Source organism: Typopeltis vanoorti, chromosome 11, assembly GCF_054136105.1.
Source record: "Typopeltis vanoorti isolate ZY-2024b chromosome 11, IOZ_Tvanoo_1.0, whole genome shotgun sequence".
Taxonomy (NCBI): Eukaryota; Metazoa; Arthropoda; class Arachnida; order Uropygi; family Thelyphonidae; genus Typopeltis; species Typopeltis vanoorti.
Genome location: NC_143559.1, coordinates 109,708,760 through 109,735,206, shown reverse-complemented (window position 1 = coordinate 109,735,206; position 26,447 = coordinate 109,708,760). Strand labels below are relative to the sequence as shown.

At 34.8% G+C, this 26,447-nt stretch overlaps 1 protein-coding gene across 2 annotated transcripts in view; it reads left to right on the top strand.

The window, feature by feature from the left end:
- The first annotated feature begins 6,006 nt into the window (after positions 1–6,006).
- Positions 6,007–26,447, top strand: part of rl (Mitogen-activated protein kinase rl) — a 203,535-nt gene continuing 183,094 nt past the window's right edge. For both annotated transcript variants that reach the window (XM_090400971.1, XM_090400970.1), the window contains exon 1: positions 6,007–6,136. In XM_090400971.1, the coding sequence (XP_090257097.1) occupies positions 6,018–6,136 (119 nt within the window). In that variant the 5' untranslated portion in view covers positions 6,007–6,017. The remainder of the gene's footprint in view (positions 6,137–26,447) is intronic.

Genomic DNA, 26,447 nt, shown 5'->3' with positions numbered 1-26,447 from the left:
TTGGATAATACATACGCCCATTCTTTATCTTTTATATTGGATACATTTTCAGTACATTCTATTTTACCAAATGATTCAAAGTGCATGCCAACTAATCTATTAGATATTTGGGTGTGTGGGGGGTAACCAATGAATTAAAATATCTAATTTTCTAGATCTCACAATGGGGATAATTTCACATGTATGGTTATTAAAATTAAGTGATTTTAATTTGCAAATTTTTCTTTCAAAGAAACATGTTTAAATGAAATTATGAAAATATAACTGAACTTTAAGGAGCCAAGGTGCCATACATCGGAACCTCTTACCTTGCCTTTCAAACTTTTGATGATATCCAGTTCTGTATATGGGGCGCCAGAAGGATCACACTTTAGGATGCAGGCCTTGCTCCAATCTAGTTCATCTGGGAGATTCAACGATGAGAGAACATCTGAATTGAAATCCTTCATTGTACTGGCAGCAGGTGACTGAAAGACGGTCGCTGATGCCTGTTCCATTGTGTTATGTAGATTTGTTACTGTAGAGACTGGGGGTGTATCCTTCAGAGATCCAGTAGCCTTTGTACTTGAAGAGGTATTGCAAGATGAAACATTTCCTTCCGGTAGTTGTTGAAAGCTAGTAGCCTTAACAGGTAAGCTTGTATTAGCAATTAAAGATTTTTCCGCGATCGACGACATGCTGTATGAAAGCAGACGGTACGTTAAGGGCAACGTGCCCGCACTGGTAAAGGCTTAAGCAGCACTAATCCTCTTACGCTCGAACACTAAGGAGCACACAAAAACACGTCTGCTCTGATCTGAGTCCAAAACGCTCTACACACCACATCCACTGAGCTACACAGGCTCAGAAAAGAATTATATTTTTTCAATTATCGTTTCACGAAACAAATACACTGGTTGGTCGATTGGTAGAGCCTCTGCTACCAATGGCTCAGTTAAGTAAGTTTGAGCGCGGTTAGTAGTTGGAAGGTGGCCAATTGTTCGATGCTGTTGGCACACTCTCCCTCGATGAGTCTTTGGACTCCCTGGCGGTGTCAAATAATAATAATAATAATGACCTAACGCAGTGTCAGAATTATTGCGTTTGGCGAAATAAAGCGAGACTCGCCGATATTCGTTTGCGCTTGTGATTGCACGTTACAAGGTCATTCCGACACTGCTTGGTTGGGCAGTGTATAAACTTTTATTATTGGTGTTTGTTCGTAGTGAGGGTGAAATATTTTTAATAAAGCAATTTTTTAATATGTAAATCTAATTATTAATAAATTAGTTACTGATTAGAAAAAAAAATTAATTATTATTAAAAAATTTTTTTTTGTATATGCAGCATCCCCACTTAAAATTTTAACCAGCCGCCACTGCTTGTCAATGTGTTCTTCGACATCCAAGTAAATCTCTGAGCTATTTTGTCAACTCTTGCAATATGTCCTCTGAATTTCAAATTTTTATTCACCATCACCAGTAGATCCTGTTATGAAGACCTTGCCTACACCCTATAAGGGAAAAGGCATTAGCAGATTTTTTTACTCCCAGTACAGAGCCCTGAGGCACTCCACGAATCACTGTAACATTTGATTCTACTCCATCATGAACCATCCTCTAATGTCTATCTATCAGCATGTCTCCTTTCCATGCCACCAACCTCATATCCATTCCCATTTGCTTCACTTATATCATATTCCTATCCACGCATTCCTGAGTTTTACTTTAACCACTCCTTCAGAAATATTAATTGATGATTAATTTGCTACTTCTGTCTTAGATCCACCTTTATGTAATGGAACTATCTTACCCCTTTTTCCCACTCCCTTGAAACCTTGCTAGAGTTGAGACATAGATTAAACAACTTCATTAGTGGCACTTTCAGTTCACTTGCTTATTCTTGTAGCACATGAGTAGACATATTCCAGGCCCACTGCAGTATTCGCATTCATATTTTTCAATAAACTGAGTTCCTCTAGTTCATCTACCTGAATACTCACATCAGTCTATGTCACTTCAGTAACTGTAAAGTAACCATCCGGATGATATACCCTTGCCAAGTGATCACTAGGTAATGGAAGTATTTCTTCTGCCTCTGTTACTTTCCTACCATCAGCGCTCAGTAAAGTATCTCTCCATAATCATTCTTTTTCTTACTTGATACCTAGCGAAAAGACTGTTTGAAATTTACTTTAGCCTACTTAGCTCCGATCACATTGTTGTTTGTATTCCTTCCAGAATGCTATTTTTTGTAACTCCTGATTTTTATTGCTAGTCATCATTATTATTATTATGTGACACCTGCAGGGAGTCCAAAGACCCATCGAGGGAGGGCATATACTCTACAGCTGTCCGTCTCTACCACTCAACCCACCAACTACAGTGAACTGCATCATCTACATTAACACCATTTACTGCCCACAACCACCACTAGCATTTTCACAGACAATCACAAACATTCATGCCCACAGTGGGATTCAAACCGTCGGCAGTTGGCTGGAGAGCGGATACGCTAACCACTTGGCCTACTAGGTCATGCACTTAATCCCTACTTTGTTTATCTCCGTAACCCTTGGTATGATAATGTTTTGCTCTCTTTAACCACTTCCCATACACTGACATTCATTCCTTGTTGTTTCATATGCTGTAAGTGGCCTTTTAAGTTCATTCCTTGTTGTTTCATATGCTGTAAGTGGCCTTTTAAGTTTGCCATCATCGCCAGCTTTGTGGTTCCGTACAAAACTTTCTAAACTGAAATTAAAACGTGTTGAGCAATCTTGGAACCAAGACTGCATGGTCATTTTCCCCAATCAAAGATGCAGCTAATACTGTAGTTATAGATAGATTTTCTACACTCTGAAACCTCTGGTCCCTTTCATCACATTCTATTTCAATTAATTAACCCTTAGTAACTGTATAAATTCCATTTCCATTTTGCTATGCGCCTTATCCTCCTTCCAATCTATATCGCCATAATTTAAGTCTGTCTTGATAATTGCTTGACCTGCACTCATTGTGCTAATCTGCTGATTCATGTCGGTGACCTCTTCTTCTGGACCCTCCCCAGTTCTATAGCAGCAACCATTAATATATATTTTTCCTATTAACCTCTATCCCACACCAGACAGCCTCAAATGAACCATTTCCATCAGATGAACAATCTTCCTTAACTTTTAGTTTTGTTGGTTGAAATTCTTCAGCTATCATTATTAATAGCGCTCCTCCTGGAAATATCTTCTCTGAAAATACAATATCCATTAAATTCTATCCCTGTAACTATATTGCCTGATAACCAAGTCGAGCTGAGCAATGCAAAAACATTTCTCCTTTATTTCTATTACTTCGGGCATTCGTCGTGAACATGCATTTCAACATCCCCTTTGGCTCACAGTTAGCCTTGGATGATATCATTACCTGCCCATTCAGATTCTAAATCAGGGATACTGCACCCATCTCTTCACAATCATTCCTGCACTCATACTTATCTATATCAGGTGTGGTTATTTCCACACAGTCATTCTTGCACTCACATTTATTAGTCCCAGGAGTGGCCAAGCACATGCTTATTTGCTTACCCCTGATATATTTACTTTCTCTGGTTTTTCACTTCCTGGACAACACTTTCTCCAAGCACACCACCTCCAAAACCATTTAAGTCAGTCCCTCAGATATGTACCCATCCATACGTCCAACAAATTTACTCCGCACACCTGAAAACTGCACACCATCCCTCTTACATAAACTTCTCATTAAGCAATTGGTAATCATGTCCCTTCCCAATTCCATCCTATCATATCGATGCAGCAGACTAGCATTCATTACTTTCTTACTCCTAATTTTTGATTTTTTTAATGACTCTTTCATATCGGCACTCATTGCATAATTATCACCATTTAAATCGATTGTGCCTCCCCAAACAATTAACTTTTTTTTTTGCTTCTTTCTCCTGCAAATTTACAGCTTTACTAAGATTCTTTATATTCGCACCTGGAAAACGGGTTTCCGTCACTTTCTCATTAAGTATTCGATGTATCATCGAATCCGCATTAAATGTTATTTCTTTCCAATCACTTTGTAGCACTTTATGTTTTTTTTTTTTTTTTTTCGTTCACTCTTTCTTTCATACTCAGTCCTGTACACACGCCAATTGTTTCTCTAGTCGCTCGAGCTAACGAACGACTAGATTTTAACATTTTCAACTACTCTCTTTAAACTGTCATTCGTATTTCCTACACTATCATTCACGCTTCAGATACATTCTCCACAATCCTGCCTTATATCCATAATATCAGTCACTTCATTCTTTCACTCCCAAACGCCTCCACAGCACAATTAGAAGAACGACGGTACGTTTCGCCTTTTATTTTTTTGGAAAAGGCCTAAGTTCGATTCTCGTCATGACAGGAGGAATCTTTATATGACGTTTTCAATTGAAGGTGAGTTAGCCGATCTCATACGGGGGTAGCAGGGTGTTTTCTTCCGGAAACTCGGATTTTTCATCCCGCATACAGACAAATCGGCCCCTCAGAACACACGCAATTTACAGACAAAAAATATTAACTGTGTGATGGGCAGTAGATGGCGCTGAAGGTGATGATTGGTAGTAGAGTTTCGGTGTAGTGGTGGAGACAGAGAGTTGTACAATAGGTGTCCTCCCGCGATGAGTCTTCGGACTCCTTGGAGGTGTCACGAATAATAATAATAATAATAAAAAACACGACTCGCATTTCTTACACTTGCTTCCGAAACAATTCTGACAAATATTCTCCTCATTCTCGCTTTCATACCACAAGCCATACGCTCTCAGCAACGAATACATTAAACACACGATCCATCGCCCAAAATCCCCAACGTTGATGTCAACATCGATGATCGGGTGGCCATTTTTCACATACCATCAGTACTATAACGAAGAACGTTTTTGATAATAGTCAAGACTAAACAACACGACCTAATAACACAGTCAAAAATAAACAAAATATTATATTAAACAACACCGCCGATATCTACTAAAAATAATGAATTATCTGATCCACACGCATATGGTTGGAATATGGAATATCGCCTTGTCCCCCCCCCCCCAGTAATAAAGCTCGTGGGAGGATAGAATACAGTATTGTGTTTGGGTTAGCGAACAACCATGGCAGCAGTTGTCAGCCGTCTCTTTCTGGGCGCTGTTTATAAGAAATTATTATTATTATTATTATTATTTTAAGGGTGTCTCCATGGAGTCAAAAGACTCATCGCGGGAGACCTGACATTGACACACTAGCCATTATTTACACAATACCTGTCATACTTCTTAAATTCATTCACAGTTGAAGCTGTGAATGAATTTAATATATACTATAATACAAGTACTTAAATATTTTAAGTACTTGTATTATAGATATTTATGTATTATATATATGAGATCGGATAACTCAACTTCATTTTAAAAAGCCCATATAAAGGTATTATTTCTGAGAAAATTCCAGCCCATATAAAGATTCTCCTCATTAAGAAGAGAATCGAACGCAGGTTCGTTTCCAATTGCGCTACATTACAGCACAGCAACTAACTTCAGTGATGCCTGTTCAAATAATTGTAACATTTGATTACGAAGAACAGCAATAAGGAAATTAATATCTTGATTGGCACAAATGTTTTGTTTGAAGAAGTGTATTTCTAAGGAAACTATAGTAGTTAATATTGGTTTTTTTATATATACATGTAAATGACCGAAACTACAGCTTATTATTATTTTTTAATTTTTCATATTTGTATATTAATATCGAATTAGGAAATGCAAAGTAAGAGTAGTACTGTCCCCTATCTTTCATTAAGTAGGCATATATAGTATGTGTATACTATATATTTATTTATTTGTCATTGGTAATTATAAATTTATACAAACAACTTGATAATCATTTTGATTACAACTGAGAACCTCAAAGCGGATATGCTGCCTATTGAAGGTCTGGGAATGACGTCACTAAACGGCAGGTGACGGTGTCCACTGAATGTGAGAGCGGCAAGCTTTTAGCTTGCGAAAAAATGGCTGCCAAAGAAGGCGATCAGCGGAGTACAGAGGTTGTAAGAGGTCAGATATTCGAAGTTGCCCCGCGTTACACAACATTGGCTTATATAGGCGAAGGTGCATATGGCATGGTTGTGTAAGTATATCAAAATAGTTTTGTCTTTTGAAGTATTTACCATTCGGTGTTCCCAAATTGTGTGCATGATTTTTCACCTTTGCCACAAATTGCAATAATTTGAATACGAGGACATAATATTTATATACACGGTCTATATCACTTGCATCTCGTTTCTCAGTGTATACTATACTCACACATACCATTAACACTTTAATAATAATGTAATAGATAACATTGCGAACAATCGTGGATACAGAATTAAGCGTAATACATACTTGCTTTATAAATTATGTATATGTATATTTCTTACATAAATATTCATCACCGAAGATGACAATGTAATGTAGGAGGGTAACAAGTGTTAAACAAAGCTTTTCCATCGAAATGTTAGGAGCGACATTACATACGGTAATAATAATTTGTGATTACAATGATGTGGCGCTGTCGCCGGTAACCCTGGCTCTACATAACATTTCGTCATCTAAAGATGTTGATTCTTATCATACCGGAATTAACACTCCCCAATCGTAATGTCCAGATATCAAATGTAAAAAAAAGAATTTTTTAGTTATCCGATAATTTCTGTATAACTGGTACTTTTTTTTTTAAAAATTATATTGAAATTAGTCGCATAACGTAAACGAAATCAATAATGACAAGACGTCTTTAATAACTATGTCATGATGGGCAGTAAGGTTGTCATTATTTAAATTGGGTACCTGGAAATTATCACTTTCATAACTAAAAAAAGAGGTAGACTGGTCTTTTGTGATGAATAGTAGGATTCTAGATGTCACAATAATATATAAATATGCATGATTGAAAACAGAAATTCTTCTCTCTTTCATTCCTGAATGTAATTTATTTTATTGATGACATCAGCAGTTTGTTGTTTAAATAAGGAGTAATCTTCACTGTATTTCTCATATTATGTTCAGTAGCAGATTATGCTCCTTTGAGTCTCTAGGCACAATTTTGTTATAAGTCCCTTTATGTAAGAGTGTTTTTTTTTATATTAAAAAGACAATAAAATCCTTAAATAAATAATTACAAGTTTTTTTCTTTATTTATAAGTATTTATTTAATTTGTCTAGTTAGTATTACAACTTACAATGTTACCTTTTATGCTTTATAATGTTACCATAATTTAACATATTAGCTATATTATTTTCTGTAAACATTACAGATAAATCGTTTAAATGAGTCTGCCCTAAACTATTTCTTAAATAATTTTTTATTCTTTTAAAATATATTAGAAAATAAATCAATAATAAATATAAATGTTCACTAAATTTTTAGAAGGATATTATCTTTTCTGCTATGTAATTTTTGAGGCCCCTTGGATGAGGCCCTAGGCTTGCACCTAGTGTGCCTATTGGATAATTCACCACTCCTGAAACCTGACTTGTTCATTATATCTACAGGTTTTCTTTCTTCTTAATACTTATCCATACATAGTGTTGATGTGCTATAAGTTTACAGCTCTTGTATGTCAAGTTGATATATTAAAATAAATAAATAAATAAAAATATAAATGCATTTTACAAAATATGAGATGTTTGCTTCTGGTGCTAAGGACTCTGATTTACATGCATGCACGCACACACAGACACAAAATAAAACAATTAAAACAAATTAAAACTAATTTAAACAATGACAACCTTCAAAAGACATATTTCGGTGATTACACCACATTTTTTTATTATTCAGTTCTATAAAACACTGAAATAATAGTTCCCGACAAGTTTCGTAAATCGTAGGATTTACATCTTCAGGGGGTAAATAGTATAACTTAAAGTTTAAACAAGAGAATTAATAAATACAAATCATAACCGTCTGGCTATTCATAAAACTCAAATAACAGAATGCAGATATATAACGTTATTCACGTTGAACAATACTGGATGATGTCATGTGCTTGTTCTCGTTCATACAGTCCGAGCTCAGATTGAGGTAGATTTTTTATTAGAGCTGACCACACTTGATGGAGAATTAAACCTTGATTTTTATTGCATTGGGTTGGGTTTTTTAGCATATTAGCAGCTTCTTTAAATTTTCTTATATAACTGTTGTTTTCTATGTATGACATTGTCGTTTTTTGCCAGAGTACATCGTGTCCAGTGGAAGTGGCATGGAAAGCAAGATCCGTTTTTTGTTCTCTTTTGTATTATACGTCTTTTTGGTGTTCAGCCATGCGTATTTCTCCAGATCTTCCTGTCTGTCCTACATAGCAAATCCCGCAAGAGCAATGGATTTTGTAGACTCCTGGTTTTTTAAGAGGATGATGAGGTGGTTTTGGTGGATGTAGGAATCTTGAGATTTTCTCCATAGGAAGGAAGGCTACTTTTATGTTGTGTTTGTTCATTAATTTGCCTACTTGTCTGTAACATTTTTGATATAAGGAAGTGAGATTGCATTTTTGTAATCCTGTTTTATTGTGTTGTTAGCTGGAGGCATTTTAAGGATTCTCTTGATGGTTTTTGTTTCATATCCATTCTGTTGGAGGATTTGTGTTAAGTATTTTAGTTCTTCATTACATCTTTCTTGTGTGCTGGAGATATTGTATGCTCTGTCTCGAGGAGTTTTAATTAAGCTTATTTTTTGTGAAGGATGGAGGTGTGAGGTTGCATTTAGAAATCTTCCAGTTTTTGTAGGCTTCCTATATGAGAAGAAGAGTTTACTTTCTTCATTAACTTCTAATAGAATATCCAGAAAAGGAAGTTTTTTATTTTTTTCTTGTTCTAAAGTGAATTTTATGGTGTTGTGCAAATTGTTGAGATGATCTTTGAAATTGATAAGTTCATCTGTTGTTCCACTGAATATGATGAAAATATCGTCCACATAGTGTAGCCATATTTTTGGTTTTTTATGGTAATTCTTAAGAGTATTGTTTTCAAATTTTTCCATAATTTACGCCTGCAATGACAACCTTATTAAGCATTCTGCCAGAATGCTTAATAAGGTTGTCATTGTTTAAATTGGGTACCTGGAATTATCACTTTCATAAGTAAAATATGGGTGGACTGTTCTTCTGTGATGAATAGTGGGACTCCACAACTCCCAATACGTATTCAATTTGCAGCAAGTAAATACTAGCTATCCATAGTACTATGTACTAATGATACATTAGTACATAATGTATCCACTAAAAGTGTAAAACTTTTACAAAAGTACTTTATTTACATTTTTCAATATTTATTTTTTACTTTATATGCTATTTCTTTCTTAATGTCCTGAGCTCACCCAATAAAATGTGTATATTAAGTCTCTTTCTACATTTTGCTATAAACTATGGATTTATAATATCTTCTATTTCACTATATTTTTTATGAAAAATTTATGCTTTACAGCTCTATACTTTAATATCTTATTATGCACCCACTGAGAGTTCACTTATGATGATTCTAACTTTCTGACACATCCTGTAGTTTTTGTCTCCATTTCAACTGGAAGTTCTTTGAACTTTTGGAATTTTAAGCATGATCATCTTTTATGGCAACCAACAGCTACAGAGCAAGTGAAACTTAATCAGCACAGTAATAAAAGAAAATTAGGGCCTCTGAATACTTAGACCCAGTCATAGGCCTGATTCGTCAGCTATGCCATCCCAGATAAAATTGGGGGGGGTGTGCTGAGATGGTGCTGTACCTCCCAATAAAAGGTCTTACAGCTGTTGTATCATTATACGAAATAAATAAAAAATCCTCAGCGTTTTTAGCATGTTTAAAATAATGGGTGGCTGCATTCCAATCTTATGGAGTACTTGACACTCGTAATATCCACACTGCATGTTAATCCATACATCTAGACAACTCTCTCTACTGATAAACATGCAGTTGTTTGCTGTGGGGGGGTGGGTGGAAAAGTTGTAACAGTATTTATTGCAAGACTGTGTATATGGCCTGACTAAGGTATACAGCAGAACCATAACCACCCGTTTCAACTTGTGAAGGTCCTCTTCAACTGAGAGTGGTGGGGAACAGGAACCTGAAGTTTAGGGGTTGTATTGTTAAAATTGTGATGACATCAAAATGATATCAGAACACTTAAACTTCAGATTCCTCTCCTCAATTACTCCCAGATCCCTCTCTGCTCCTCTACCTTCTTCAAAATTTCCATATCAGTATACACTGTATCATATCATTGTGTATGAAATTTCAAAATTAATTTACAATTTTGCAACACTGAACTGTTAGCTTTACTAACACAGAATGTTCAGGTCTTCTTAAAAGCTACAGCATCTGCTCTTCTACTCATAGTTCTCTCCAACTTGGCATCATCTACAAACAATGGTATATCTCCAGTTAAACTTGTCCCATTATCATTAACATACAAGTTAAACAGAAATGACCTCAAAACAGACCAACTGACACATCACTGGTGAATGTCTTTTTCAATGATACCATGCACAGCTTGCTAATATCTGTCCGACAGCCAATCACCTATATAACTCGCTAAGCTGTTATCTAACTCCACTTGTTCTAATTTAGTTGTCAACTTGTCATGTAATAGTCTCTCGAAAGACTTTGTGAACAGTTTCCTCCTTGAAGAGTTTATAAAGATGCATATAAAAACTTTTCTGAGATCATGGAACTTAACTCAGTAGTTTATTTTACCTTTCTTTCTTTCTTTCCTTCCTAGCTTTCGTATAGTTGGCTAGCCTTCCAGTTACTCAGCAATAGCTATTCTAAAAACCTCACTACTAATGACAAGTTGAGATTCAAAGCAAAACTTTAGTGACAACATGGCTGCCATTGCTGCAGTTTCTGCATGGTGTAATAGTATAGCATAAGAATACTAATATAACCAAACATACAATAATATACATCCCCATCCCAATGGCTTTAAGGCCTTTAAGGCCCACAACCTTCCAAGCATGCTTGGATTTCGTAACCGAAATACAAGGATAGAATGGTCACTCCTATGCCTCAAGATATTCTTGGCTGTATCCCTGTGTGTTCGCGGGGCCGGTTTGCCTGCTTGCGGGATGAAAAATACCAGCTAAACTGGCGGAAAAAACCCTACTGCCCGCGCCCAAGACCGGCTAACTTGGCTATGGCTGAGGAAGATCCTTCAGCTCCTCACGTCTCTGACGGGAATCGAACCTAGGACACTCCTTCCCCAGGCATATGGTTGCGAAGCGCAAAGCCACTAGGCTAACCGCGCGGACACAATAATATACATGCAACATTATTTCTATGCAAATTTCCTAAGGATTGTAACATTAAGGTAAGTAAATTGATGACTGAAATATATTTTAAATCTTCTCATGTATCACCTCCACTTAACTACATATACGGCTCTGGTAATACTACATGTACAACTGCATTAATAAATGCAAATACACATATTTAATCGTATAACAAAAACACATTCTTCATTAATGAAATTTTCACTCAGTATGTATAATACTGTAAAAAAAAACATAAGTAATTCATAATTATGTGAAATTTTTACACCTATCCTTTCCTGTTTACGGAAAGCCTACCAACACTGAAAGGTATATCCATCATCTCTCACTAGACTGCCTAGAAATATAATATTATCAAAACTTTAGCAGTTGGAGCTAGAACTGTTTACTCTATGCTAGTCGCTCTACAGAAATCAATTGCATCTGAGACACCTTTTTTAGCCAAAATGAATAGTATTTTCTGAACATTCCTTCCCCCTCTCTCTCTCTCTCTCTCCCTCAGTCTAGAACACAAAAAATGCATTGCTTTTCTCTACATTAATGGCACCTCAGAAAAAAATTTTGCATGTTCTAAAAGGCATGACATATAGACCTTTTTCAAGCTATACCAAATAGCCATCCTCATCTGATCAAAAAAGATCCTCATCATCTAGATCAGTGACTTTTAATTTTTTTTCAGGAAATCACAACATATGTTAAAGTATTAATTAAAAAAACTTGAATCACCTTCCAATATTTTGGCAATGTTACGTTGTCGTCTTCTGGGAACATAAAACTATGATATGTGTATGCAGGCACTAACAACGAGCAAATGAGGCTGAAGAAGGCAACTGGCTTTGGTCCTAGAATCCTAAAGGTGCCCCCTAGTGGGCTAAATTGGGTTGTCTTAGCTGATGTTCTAAGGTAAACTTCCCAAATTTGGGGCTGGCTCGTGCACCCAAATTTGTTGAGATTTGGGAAGTTTTTTAGAGCTGAGGCTGATTCCAAGAACAATCTTTCATATTTGTATTTGCTATGGTAGTAAAGTGGCTTTCTTCTAGTGTATTCTGTGATGGGTATCTAGTGCATGGTCCGCAAGTCCTGAGTGGCTGTATTGGTGAAACCGGATGTAGTCTTTGTGTTTGAATATCCTGATATTAGCTGTCCTGCCTGTTTGGCCATAGTAGGACAGTTTACAGCTGCAAGGGACCTGGTATACTCCAGGTGGGTCTAGGGGAAAGTGACTGGTCTTTGGTGGAGTGGATAAGGGATGCCAATTTCTTATGTGATTTGTAACTGGTAGTCAGGTCATATTTTTTTTTAGGATTTTTGTGAACTTTTCAGACATGCCCTGGATATACGGAATGGTGATAGATTTAGTGTAATCTCTGTTAAGAAAGGGAGGGGGTGGTGGTTAACTGTTTTTAATATTTTCTGGATTTTTTGGGAGGTTGTAGCAATTGGCTAAGAAGGTTTCAAGGATATGGTTAAGTTCAGTAGTTAGGACATTGTTGTCTGAACAGATTAATTTAGCCCTGTTATATAGGGTTTTTATAATCCCATATTATTGTGAGGGTGTGTGTGAATGTATCTACCTGTATGTGTTGGTTTTCTGTAAACAGAGAAAGCCAGGGATCCATCAGGCTGGCATGTAATCAGAGTGTCTAGAAAAAGGAGACTGTTTGTTTGCTTTCTTTTTCCAAGGTGAACTGGATTCTGGGGTGTTGATTGTTTAAGTGTGTTAAGAAGTTGTGGAGTGTGTGTCTAAGCCATGTGGCCAAATAGCGAACACATCATCCACGTGGCATAGCCAGACAGTGGGTTTTTGTTGGGCTGAGTTTAAGATTTTTTTTCTTTCAAAAGTCTCCATATAGAAGTTTGCCAGGGGTGGAGAACCCATGGCTGTACTCTCTATATGTTAATTTTCCCTGGCAAACGAAATAGCCTGAGTTCATGGTGAAGTGAAATAGGGCTGAGATATCAGAAGGAAATTTGGCTTGGATGGGATCTAAGGTATCTTTGAGTGGGACATTTGTGAATAAGGAGGAGACATCAAAACTGACCATTATGTCAGTGTGTTGGAGTGTGAGGTTCTCTATACTGGCTTTAAAGTGGGCTGAGTTTTTAATGTGTGAGCACTTTGGCTAAATGTTTGGCTAATTTGTATGTGGGGTAATCAATGCCATCCACAATGGGATTTAATGGCACATTCTGCTTATGGATTTTTGGTAGTCCATGTATTTGGGAGAAGGGGGTCTAGAGTTGAAAGGCTTTAGTCTGCTAGTCACTTCCTCAGGCCAAGAAGTAACCTTCTTAAGGGCCTTTGGAGAGTTCTGATTTGGGAGTTGGTGCGATCATAAAGTGCCTGCATGCACGTATCATAGTTTTATGTTCCCAGAAGATGGCAATGTAACATTGGCGAGGTATTAGAAGGTAAAAAATTAATCGCGTAACCAACATATAAGTTTATCTACAGGAATCTAGATCAGTGATGAGCAACCTTTATTCTTCCATGGGCCACAATTGAAAACCTAATATTCCATACAGGCTGCAATCAACACAGTATTAAATACTTGAACATATTAATTAAAAATTTTTAATTTATGGGATGGAATTTGTTATTTTCGACATAGATTTACAATGAAAAGTTTTTTTTAAAATTTGATTTTACTTTTTATTAGTAATACTTTCAATGTATACGTACATAATTTTTTTAATCGAAAGAAATTAAATAGCTGCTGAAATTTAATTAATGAGATATTTGGCTCTATTTCTCATCAATGAGCTTTTCAATATTGGGAGATATGTTTGAAATTGCAGCTCTAATACAGTTTTTTAGTTGTTCATCATCAAGGTGATTTGACGATCATTTTTGAAGAGTTGTTCACGCAGTTAAGTACTATCAAATAAACTCATTATTTGCCTGGAATTGGTAGCCAGCAACGGAAATTTATCACTGAAAGTAGCTCTTATAAAAGTCAATAAGACTAACATTTTGAGACTTATTTCTTAGTTCAGTGTTGCTTTGCAAATCAATTATTTCCATTGGAAATTCTTCAGTAACCATTTCAATGTCTATATTAAAGGGTGATGAGAAAATATCAAAATTAGTTTCATTTTCGTGTAAGTTTTTGAACTGCGAACTGAATTTTTCTTGTAGTCTCTGCATATATATATATTTTTTTGTTTCAGGTGGATTTTCTTTTCTCAAAATTGGAAAATGAGCCATATTATTAGATTCCAGTTGCTGATTCCAAATTTTTAGTTTATTTTCAAAAGCTTTTATTTTATCGAACATTTCATTAATAAGTTTGTTCGTCCTTGAAGATTTACATTTAATTCGTTCAGATGTTGAGTAATGTCAATGCAAAAGTTGCACATCCAGTTCTTGTCATTAAATTCTAGAAATGGGTTGTCTTTCATCTCCAAGAATAACTGAATTTCTCTCTTCAAATCATACACACGCTTAAGCATTGTGCTGCAACTTAACCATTGAATCTCAGTGTTAAAAATGATATTGCCATATTTGCTTTCCATATCTCCCAAAAAATTCCTTAAATTCATGATGATTCAGTCCTCGAGATCTAATAAAATTTAAAATTTTAATGATCGGTGGAACAACATTGGACATTTTCCAAACTTTTGCACTCAAATTTTGGTGCAAAATGCAGTGAGAAATAATTATTTCATGTGCTGTTAATCTTTTTATGGATAATAATCTTTGGATAACAATCCCGACAGACCAACATTCTACTAGACATGGCTCATGCTCCATCTCTTGTTATACTGACGATCTTTTCTATTGGGATATTTAATTGATTAAGAACAGTTTTCAGTTCCCTGTATATATCTTTTTCGGTAGTAGTAGTAATTCTCTTCAGTTGAACTAAAGATGCACATTCTTCGGTGATGTTAAAACTAGAATCTGTTCTTCTCAAAAAGACATCAAGTTATGCTGTATCACTAATATCACAACTTTCATTCAAATTCGAAGAAATCCATTCTAACTTAGAAATATGTTCCTGCAAAATTTGTTCAATGTTTTGCAAAAGATCGTCAATCCTCCTTTTGATTGTAAATCGCGACAAGCTGATTTTCAAAATTATATCTTTTTTAATCAGGAAAAGCAGCATCTGCTACCGCTGGTAAGCATTCTTTACTATTTCTCCATCAGAGAATGATTTCCTTCTTTTTTCCAAAATTTGACTAACAATATAGCTGGCACGAACTGCAGTATCTTGTAATTAATGAAACAGTTCTGAATACATTTTGCTGTTGTTTAAGATTTTTTTGCAGTTGAGATTCACTTTGTCTTTGCAAATTGTCAAATTTTGAAGAATGTTTAGTTTTATAATGCCTCTTGATGTTATATTCCTTGAGAACAGATATCTTTTCACAACATATCAAGCAAACAGCATTGTCTTTTATGCAAGTATGTCCATCTTTCATTAAACTGACAATTTTCACCCCTCAACTTTGCATTTTCTAGATTTTGAACTCATTGATTAATCACAGGGTTCTGTTTGTCAAAAAAAAAAAAAAAAAAAAAAAAATTGTAAAGATGCAATTTTTTAAAAGAAAAAATTATGTCACCATTTTATCAATAAGTTTATTCAAGAATAATGCACATACTTTCATATATTGTTAAAGTACACCTGCTCGTGCAGAACTGAAAATGCAAAGGCAAATGGCACAATATTGGGAACTATTGTTGCAAGCAAATATTTTTCACGTGACCTCTTAATGTGTGCTTCATATTGATAATACATTGTGCCTTTTGCTAAAATTTTTACACTTCAGTTAAATGAAGTGCAATGTTTTGACGGGCTGCAGGTTAGTATTTGGAGGGAAGCATGCAGGCCTTGGTTGCTCAGTGCTGATCTAGATCATTAGACAGATAGACAGATAGACAAATAAAATGAACAGCTAATATCCATCTGGAGGAACATAAACTATATCCATTACCTGTTGTTATGCAGTAGTAACAGATTATGATATGGATCATGAGAGTCAGTGGAAATAAAACTCCCAATGCTTGTTATACAAAAGGAGATTTAAATCTGAGAGTATTTCTAGATTGTCACAGTATTACAACACTCATTAAATCTTAACAAATTCACCTATCTGACTACCACAAATCTAGAAATCATTATTGTAACACTTTCAGCTAGTGGGACCATGTACAGTCTTAGCATATTTCTCTGTGCTCATGAAGATGCTTTAGTGGCCAAGGCAAATTATCATCATCAATTTCCTGATATTTGAGAATACATATCAGGAAACTGATGATGATATTTCTAATATCAGTACTCATAGTAGCCTGCACCCTCCTCTCAAGGAGGGTGCAGGCTACTATGAGTACAAATGATTAAGTTTCCATTATTACTAATCTCCTACCAACAATATTCCTCCAAATTAGTCTATTGTCAGCACTCCAGTATTGTCATATCCAACATTTCAGTTTGTAAGACACTTCTGACTGAATTACTCTGCCTAGATCTTGGCCTTCCTCTTAGTCTTCATGTCTTTTCAGAACTCTCATATCTGTGGTCTCCAGTCTTTGATCAAATATTTTATTTCTAACCCAACTCTCAGATCTGTAATTTAAAACTGATTTGAACACTGTCTTTTATATGTTAGTTTAGTGTTTTGACTAATTTCTCTCTTATTCCATATATAGTCAAACTTGGTTATAACAAGCACCATGGGACGGACAAAATTCCCTCATTATAACCACTACTCACTATATCAGTGTTGAGTTAAATTTACTTCCTATTTTTTTTTAAATCCTCAATAACTTGATAAAAAATAGAAATAAATATCAAAGGGGAAAAAATAATATAACTACATACCTAGATATTTGTATGTATTCATTATGTGTTATTCATCTGTTGTTCATTATCTATATGGATCCCATTATGAAGAAAAGTGGTGTTAAATTTGATATCAAAATTGTTGATATTAATCTTAGCTTTACTTTATGCAGAAATCCAGTGCAAGTCTGCAAGATTCCCTAACTAAATTGAATAACTGTTATAATAAGTTTGCTAAGAAAATCAGCAATAAAAAGACAATGAAAATAGATCGAAACATTGAAAACATCAACTATATCCTGAATGATGAACCCATAGAACAAGTAAAACATTTAAGCTATTTAGGCACATTTTTTAGTGAAGATAGTAAATTAAATATAGAAATAGACAACAGAATTAGTAAAGCTGGTATGGTGAGAAGTCAACTGAATAAATTTATATGGAATAAGAGAAAGATTAGTCAAAACACTAAATGAACTATACACAAAACAGTGTTCAAACCAGTTTTAACTTATGGATCTGAGAGATGTGTAAGAAATAAAACCATATCTGTGTAATACATTCATTATAAAAGCGAGGAGTTGTATGGGAATATGCATAAATCCCATATAATCACTTGATCAGAGACCTCTGATATGAGGTTTTTGAGAAAGATTAGTGGAGTGAACAGATGGCACCAATGCATCCAGATGTCGGCATCCAGGAATGTGTTAGTAGAGCTAATCTCAGGTGGTATGATCACTTAAATAGAATCAGAGAGGAAAGATTAACAAGACAAGTATTCTTTGCCAGGTTGGCAGAAAAAAGACCCAAAGAAAGCCAATATGTAGATGAATTGATACAGTAAAAAGTACCTTAAAAGTCAGAAATATAAGATCTGATAATATTGGAGTCTTGACAAATAACGGATTCGTGTGTTAGAGTAAATAGTTTTACTCTAACATGGTAGTTGTTGCCATAATTTACATAATGTATTCTGATCACCGTGTAAGCATGAAGTAAAGGATTCACATAATGTAAATAACAGATTAATTTGAAGGAAAATTATTGATCAGAAGTTAGTAATTGTGTAGTACTTTTCCATGTAGTACCATCATAATTATTCTGTACACCCTCTGAGGGTACATATCAGGAATTTGATGATGATATTTGCATGAATATGCTTGTATAAAACTATAATGCACGTAATATTAAACTCTATTTATTTGTCCATAATTTTAAAACCATACACTTTATACTAAACAGTTTATTTCTCCGTAATTAAAAATAATACCAATTAATAATAAACACAATTTCAATTAGTCTTTTTAAAAGCTGACATAACATTGTTGTCAGTTTTTAAATTGATCCGACCAACCATTGTTACATACATAATCTTTGCATTCAACTTGCTTATTAAATTTTTTAGCTTTGCCTTTAAGATTTGACCATCTGTTGAGAATCCAGCACTTCTTTGTGGAGTCAGCCATTGAAGCAATGCTTCATTGACATTTGTAAGCTCGCACTTTCTAAATTTTTTTTTTGTTTCTGTTATGTTGTTTTCCAGTGGCAACATTTAAACATCTTTATTCTGTCACAATGTCACAAAGAAATCTTTCTTTTAGTAGACATGTTTCTGAAGGAAGAATTCATTTATAACTGATTTTACAATCATGGCAGTGTTTGGGTAAAGTGAGGAAGGAGGGCTGGAGGCTAGACACTGGAAAGGAAGGTAGAGTGGGGATGGTTCCCAAGGACATGAGCTTATAAATTAGTCTGTAATCTGATGCAGGTGGTCATAAAAACTAAGTCACTTGTTTCATTTTGTCTGTTCCAGAAATTGGGTATTCCAGAAACTACCTGAGCAATTGGAATGTTTGCATAATTACCAAAATTTGTATGGTATATCCGTGCAATACATTCATTATAAAAGTGAGCAGTTGTATGGGAATATGCTGAAATCCCATATAATTGGAGCATAGTGAAAAGCTTCTCTCTCTAGGCACCTAGTTCTATGCTTTTTCCAGATCTAGAAAAGTTAAGTATAGATCATTGTTATATTCACGTTTTCTCAACTATTCATTGTGAAGTGAAACTCTGATCACAACAATCTCCATTTGACCTGAACCTAGGTTGGTCTTCTCCAAGTTTTTCTTCCACAATTTTTCTCAGCCACTTCAAGTATTATTGCATAAATCTTACTTGGAACACTTAGTGAAATTCCTCTGTAATTTTAATATTCAGCTTTATTCCCCTTTTTATAGATGAGAACTATGAAAGATCTGCTCCAATCATGTGGAATATGGCCATCTGAATTACAATTGGGTGCAAAGTATACACTTGGTGGGGAACTTTAAAGGAGGTAGAGGAGATGAAAGATCTGGGAGTGGTAGTGGACAATGACCTGAAATTCATGGGCAACATTCCACAAGTTGTGTAGTCATCACATCGGATAATGGCAATGATGCAGAGGATCCTGATATGCAGAAATTAAGAGGTTAATTCCATTGTATAAGGCCTCCTCTGGATTATTGTGCCAAATTTATTATTATTAAGAGAAATCTCCAGGAAGTCAGAGACTGATCGAGGGAGGCACACACTATATGCACCAGTTATCATACTTATTCTTGAATTCATTCACACTGCTTGCACTCACAACATCCAATGGCAATCCATTCCAGTCATGCACCACCCTATGAGAGAAAAATCTAGCCTTCACCCCTTTTTAGTGGCATTCATTCTCATCTTCCAAGGATGCCCTCTTGTCCTTTCCCCAGTATCCATAAATTGAAAAACTCCATCAGTTGAAATCCCATATGATCTTTTCAGAAGTTGGTAAGTTTCAATCATGTCACCCCTCTTTCTCCTGTTTGCTAGTAGCTGCAGTCTACAAATTCTCAATCTATCTTCATAATCAGTATTCCAATATATCAGAATCATAACAGAAATCAGGAGACCAGTCCTGCACACAGTAGTCCAAGTGAGGTCTTATCAAGGTCTTGTAAAGAAGCAAAATGACCTCCTATAAAAGTAGCTATACAAAAGTGATGGGAAGACTGCAGCATTACAATTATCTTTTGAGTTGTATTTGCAATTTTTGCTACTTGGCCCCTGAACTTCAACTTCCTATCTACTAACACTCCAAGATCTATAGCCTCATCAGTTTCTGTTAGCATAATCCCACCAATACAATGCGACATTGGATATAATTTGGTCACCGGATTTTCATGGTGACGAAAATATGTTCGAAAGGGTCCAGAGAAAATTTATACATGTGGTCAGTGGAGTGTGAAGACATATTGAAAAAATATAAATTGCAAAGCCTCATGAATAGGAGGAGGAGTGAAGATATGATTAAGGCATATAAGTTAGTCAAGGGTTTGAAGCTTTTTCTACCTCAAGTATTGAATATATGTTCCTTTTTTGCATTCCTCTTGTATATTTTATACTACCATTCTGTCATGTCTTGTTTTGTGTAACACTGTTCAAAATAATTACTAGAGACATCTAGAATATCTTTATCTTCAATTTCCACATGACCTTGATCATCTTTGATTCCTTTTACAGTGCTCTTTCCTCCATTTCTAAGTTTTTTTGTTTTTTTTTCAATAGCTTCCAGAATATTTGTCACCTTCCTTGCTGCAGTCTTCCCATCACTTTTGTATAGCTACTTTTATACATAGCTCTCCTATGTATAAAAATATATGTATATTTTTTTTAGGGCATCTGCCAACTTATTTTCATGAACTTTTGTTATGCTTTTTTCTTTTTTAGGACAGGGCAAAGTATTGTCATAATAATTAATTAGCTAAATATATTTAGTTAGTAATTATTATATTTAGATGTGTTTTGATGGATTTAGATGGATTTTACACCATCACAATTCCAGACAATTGGCTTATATTTTGAAGTAGAAAACACATCTTTCCACCGTTTTGGAACTTGTCCTGTTTTAAACTGGTGTTACATTGGTGTGCCAAGGTACCTGTTACCACCTTACCGGCCGTTATGGATCAAATACGCAACCGCATAGCTTCGTATCCATCATATATTTCATTGTTATAACAATGGTATTACAATTTTAATAAGCACTTCGCATCCATGATAACGTGAACGTCTATAGACGTCTTGGCCGGTAGCGTGGTTAACTCACTGGAACATTTCTTTAAGATGCTTTGATATGTGACTGAGTCTTACTGCTTTATTAACATTGGGTTTACTTAACTCCTTATATATAATGTGTGATGATTAAGTTTCCAGAATGGTCTCATGTTGTCATGCCTATGAGAGTCAAGCAGAACCATGTCTATGCTATTGCCTTGAGTCATATCAAAATCATCAAGCCAATAGTGACAATCTGTGGTAGAGTTTGCACTTTCGTGTTTGTTGCTTTGCTACATGGCCCTGAACTTCAACTTCCTATCTACTAATACTCCAAGATCCCTAGCCTCATCAGTTTCTGTTAGCGTAATCCCACCAATATAATGCGACATTGGATATAATTTGGTCACCGGATTTTCATGGTGACGAAAATATGTTTGAAATTCCAACTAAATGATATCACACTTATGAGGATGAAATAATACCTTGATGAATTACTCATTGAATACTCGTTGAACACTGTTATATTCTCTGGAAGTCACTGATATATTCAATGAAGGTTTTGACTGATTATTCAGTTAGCTGTATAGTTGGATCAGCCATCATGGCAATGCCTCTGCACATTATACAATAGCTATCCTCGAACTTCTAGCTAAAAAAAACATCAATCACAATATTGAACCATCCTCTGCTGCCTAGACTTAGTTCCTTGTGAATCTTCCCAAAACTGGAGAATACTTTGAAAGGTTGCAGATTTTCTGACATCTAACATCATATGGGCAATAATAAAAACCACTCCAGAAGATGAGTCCCAAAAATGTTTTGTCCAATGGTAGTGTTGTCTAAGTGCTGCTGCACAAGAGGAGTACTTCAAAGTTTCTAGTAGCCACTAGTTTACAGATAAGCAAATATAGTCTATATGTGTGCATTCAGGGAATTTGTCACACCTTGTACCTTCTATGCACAATCAGTCCCTCTTTTACCATATTCTTTGGACTCAGGCATGACTGCATGATGTCACACTTATGAGGATGAAATACCTTGATGAATTACTGATTAAATACTTCAGTTATATTCTCTGGAAGTCACTGATATACCACTTTCATCTAACATCATCCATCCACAATCATTCTTTCTTCTATTTGTTACATATCAAAAGAACTCTCTAGGATTTTTCTTAGCATGATTAGCCATTTGCTGCTCATACTGCACCTTCCTTTCCAGCCTGGTTATTTTCCTAGCTTGCCCTATATAGTTGAATGCAACTGATTATTGCCATTCTTTCTTCTATTTGTTACATATCAAAAGAACTCTCTAGGATTTTTCTTAGCATGATTGGCCATTTGCTGCTCATACTGCACCTTCCTTTCCAACCTGGTTATTTTCCTAGCTTGCCCTATATAGTTGAATGCAACTGATTATTGCCATTTCCTTTATGCTACTTGCATAATATCTTCTAGATTACATGCTCTCACTCTTCATCCATTTTACACATACTTCATTTAAACTCCTGACCTTCTGAATTCATTCAGATATTATTACTGTTAAGTTAGGTTAGGTGACTTCCAGAACACATGATTAGTGCTCAAGCAACATTAACTCCTTTTCTGCCTAATTCTGCATTTCATGCTATAGCTTCAAGCTGTCTCTTAAATTTTTCATAATCACTGGCTTTGTAGTCCACATATATCCTTTCCTCACAGAAGTCTTTGTATGGTTTGTGACCATCCTGTTGATCACTTTGTGGTCTCTCTTTCACCATTCATTATCATATCCTCTGATGATATGATTATATTTAAGATATGAACTCTGTGTGTCCTCTTTTACATACCATATAAGATAATTTTTCCCAAAAAGATACAATTCAAGATAAATTTAGTTTAATTCTTTATCCAAGTGTAAGCAAACAAAGTTTGCACTTGAAAATATCTTCAGGACTGAGGTAAGGTGGTGCAACTCCAAGCAAAGGTAGACCAAGCTCTCATCACTCCTCGTCTCAGTGATGAGAGCTTGGTCCACCTTTGCTCGGAGTTGCCTGGTGTTGCACCACCTTACCTCACTCCTGAAGATATTTTCAGGTGCAAACTTTGTTTACTTACACTTGGATAAAGGATTAAACTAAATTTATTATAGTCTAACCAAGTGCAAAATAAACTTCCAATACAATTCAAGAAATTTGTTTTCTTTATTTCCAGATGATATCTTTTCATTCTTAAATTTTTATAATCACCTCCATTGATTACCATTATTTTGTTCACTAAGCTAGTTTGCCTATACATTTCTTTGTCACCATTTTCCACATTTCCTAGTCTATGACAACATCCAACTAAATATTTCATTATGCCATTTTTTACTTCACATCATACTGCCTCAAAACTTTTGGCACTCTTTCTCCCTTGCATGGGCATAATGCTCTTGCTATCATCAGCTGTGCTCCTCCTTTCTTGTTCTTTCTGTCATCATGAAAAACATCATACCTTCCATTCCCATCAAGATACATCCTAATCCAATCATGTTTCACTTGTTCCAACAATTTGCAGGCAAATATACTCATCAGTCCAACTGCTTCACTTATTTTCTGATAAGGGAAACAAAATTGTTTGATAATTTAAATAAATATTGTAATTTGTTTTTGGATCTGTAATAACCACTCCTACCATATCCTCTTTCAGTTGTGACTTTTCCACACCCATCCTTATATTTTTTCCTCAGTCTCAACTACTTCCATTGTATCCCATTTCTCTCCTGACTATTGTCTTACATTCACTTCCACACTACTGATTTTGTATATAAAATCAGTAATGTCAAAAAGTTATTTTGTAGAAACCATAGCAGAATTATGTCAAGATAATTTATAGAAAAAAAATTGCTTTATTTTATGCAGTCTGTTTCACTCAGGAAATTTTAATAATAATAATAATTTATTTTATTTTATTTTATTTCTTTGTCCCTTCTGTGGTCAGTAAGATTCCAGTCACTTATTTCTGTTATGTCATTCATTCAGTATGTTTATTTCATTTTGTTTTTATTTAGTCTACATTGATTTTATATTATGTTGCTTTCTGATATCTTCAGTGTTTATTTATCCAATTATATATTTGGTTTAATCCTTTATCCGAGTGTAAGCAAACCAAGTTTGTGCCTGAAGTATTTTCAGGACTGGGGCAACTCGTGGTAAAGGTGGAATAAGTTCTGATCACTTGCCTTAGTATCTCCCATAATGCAAAGCACATCTCCTTGCAGACATATATAATACTATGCATTAAGGGATGGGTCACTACCCAGACTGGTTTCAAACTTTATTGAAGTCTCATCAGTATCACCACCCAGAGGTGGTGATACTAAGGTGGAAGTAATGCAGAAGTCATATCACCATATACCAGTTGCCAAAAGGTGTCAACACCTTATTATTAAAATTCTCTGGATTAGAGATAAAGATAGTTGATGGAAGTTTTTTCACTTGGCTATGTTACAAGTTATATTGGTTTAATCCTTTATCCAAGTGTAAGCAAACCAAGTTTGCACCTGAAGTATTTTCAAGACTGGGGCAACTCGTGGTGTTGAATAACTATGAACATGCTTGTAGAACAACTATGGTGTTCTACAAAATAAATATTTGGCACTTCTGATTTTATATGCAAAATCAGTAGTGTGGAAGTGAATGTAAGACAATAGTCAGGATCTTTATTTATCCGGTTTAGTTTTTTTTTTCTTTTCACTTACTATTTACATTGATATCTATGATATTTTGTAGTACTTTGTCTTATTTTCTACTTCATACTGCCTCAAAACTTTTGGCACTCTTTCTTGATTAATAATTAATCTAATAACTGATTTATATATTTATGCATTTGTTTCAATGTCGATTTCCACTTTCCATGTGTATATTTTTAATTCTTTTTATTCTATTTTATTTATTTATTTATTTTATTTTTTCTGTCAATCTGTCCATGAAAGATTGGAAATGAAGAGCACATTTTACTATTTGTAGATGGGATAAAGGTTATATAATTATAAGCCCTGCTGTACAATGGTACTTTTTTATTAGAAAAAAAAAAAAGAAGAAAAAACTTGATATAAGCTGAATAGTGGTCTCCCGCTGGCAGTGGAGTGGAATTTGAACCTGCAGTCTGTATTTGAAAAGCAGAAATATTAACCAATCAGTCAATTAAGCTGGTTTGCTTGAATCAGCCTGATTCTTTTTGTTGCTTTTAATCACTGTTTTCTTACTTTTCTATATTCCAGTTAAGAGTTTGCTGTAATATGTAGGCATTCATTGTTCTGTTGTCTATCTTATTTAATACTTATTTGCTTTTCCGGTTCTTGGTAGATGCTCATGCATTTTGATATTGATATGTTTCTGAACTACATTACTTCTTATGAAAATATAACTTTTCATAAAAATTACCATCTAAATTTTCATAAGAATAGACATAGATGTTAATTTTTGCAAGTCAACTTCATGTTTTGGATGTGAAAATAACAAAAATAATAGCATTAATTTTTTTTTTTTTTTAAATACAATAAATATTTATTCTCCTTCAAAGAAATTGTACATGCAAGTAGATAAACAAAAATAACATCATATACAAGTGAAGGGAAGGATGCTAGCAGTGCATGGAAGATGGTTAAGGGATGGTTAATGGAAGCAATGTCAGACTGTGTATCCAAGGTCAAGAGGATATAAATAAAGTAGGCATTAGTTGGATGAGCAGTATCATTAAATAGGCTGCAAAAAAAGGGTATGTCATCCAGGTGGTGAAGATATTGTAGTGACAGATATGATAGAAACTGATGTTTGAATAATGATTGATGAATTGCAAGTACCTAGGACATTGCAGAATCCTAATGGAGATATGGCTATTCGATCAGATGGAATGTTATCTCATGTATTATTAGAACTGTCCCTTATTTATGTATTCATTTATTTTGTATGGGATTCTCCTCTTTCCTCCCCCATCCCTTAGGACAGGTTGAACCTTCCTAATGAGGGATTAAGTATGTTTTTTTTTTTTTTTATGTAGATCCATGTGTAGGCACAGTTTATAGCAAAACTGACAAATTAAATCTGAAAATAGATAATAGTTATGCAAACATTTAGTTCTGCAGAACTAAATTTCTAAACTAAGTTCTAAATCAGCAAACAAATGGATATTTCTTTTCAGATGATTTCCTGTATCATTTATGTACAAATTAAACAGTTGTTGTACAAGCACAGAACCTTGAGGCACACCACTAGTTGCCTGCTTTCTTCTATATACTTCTA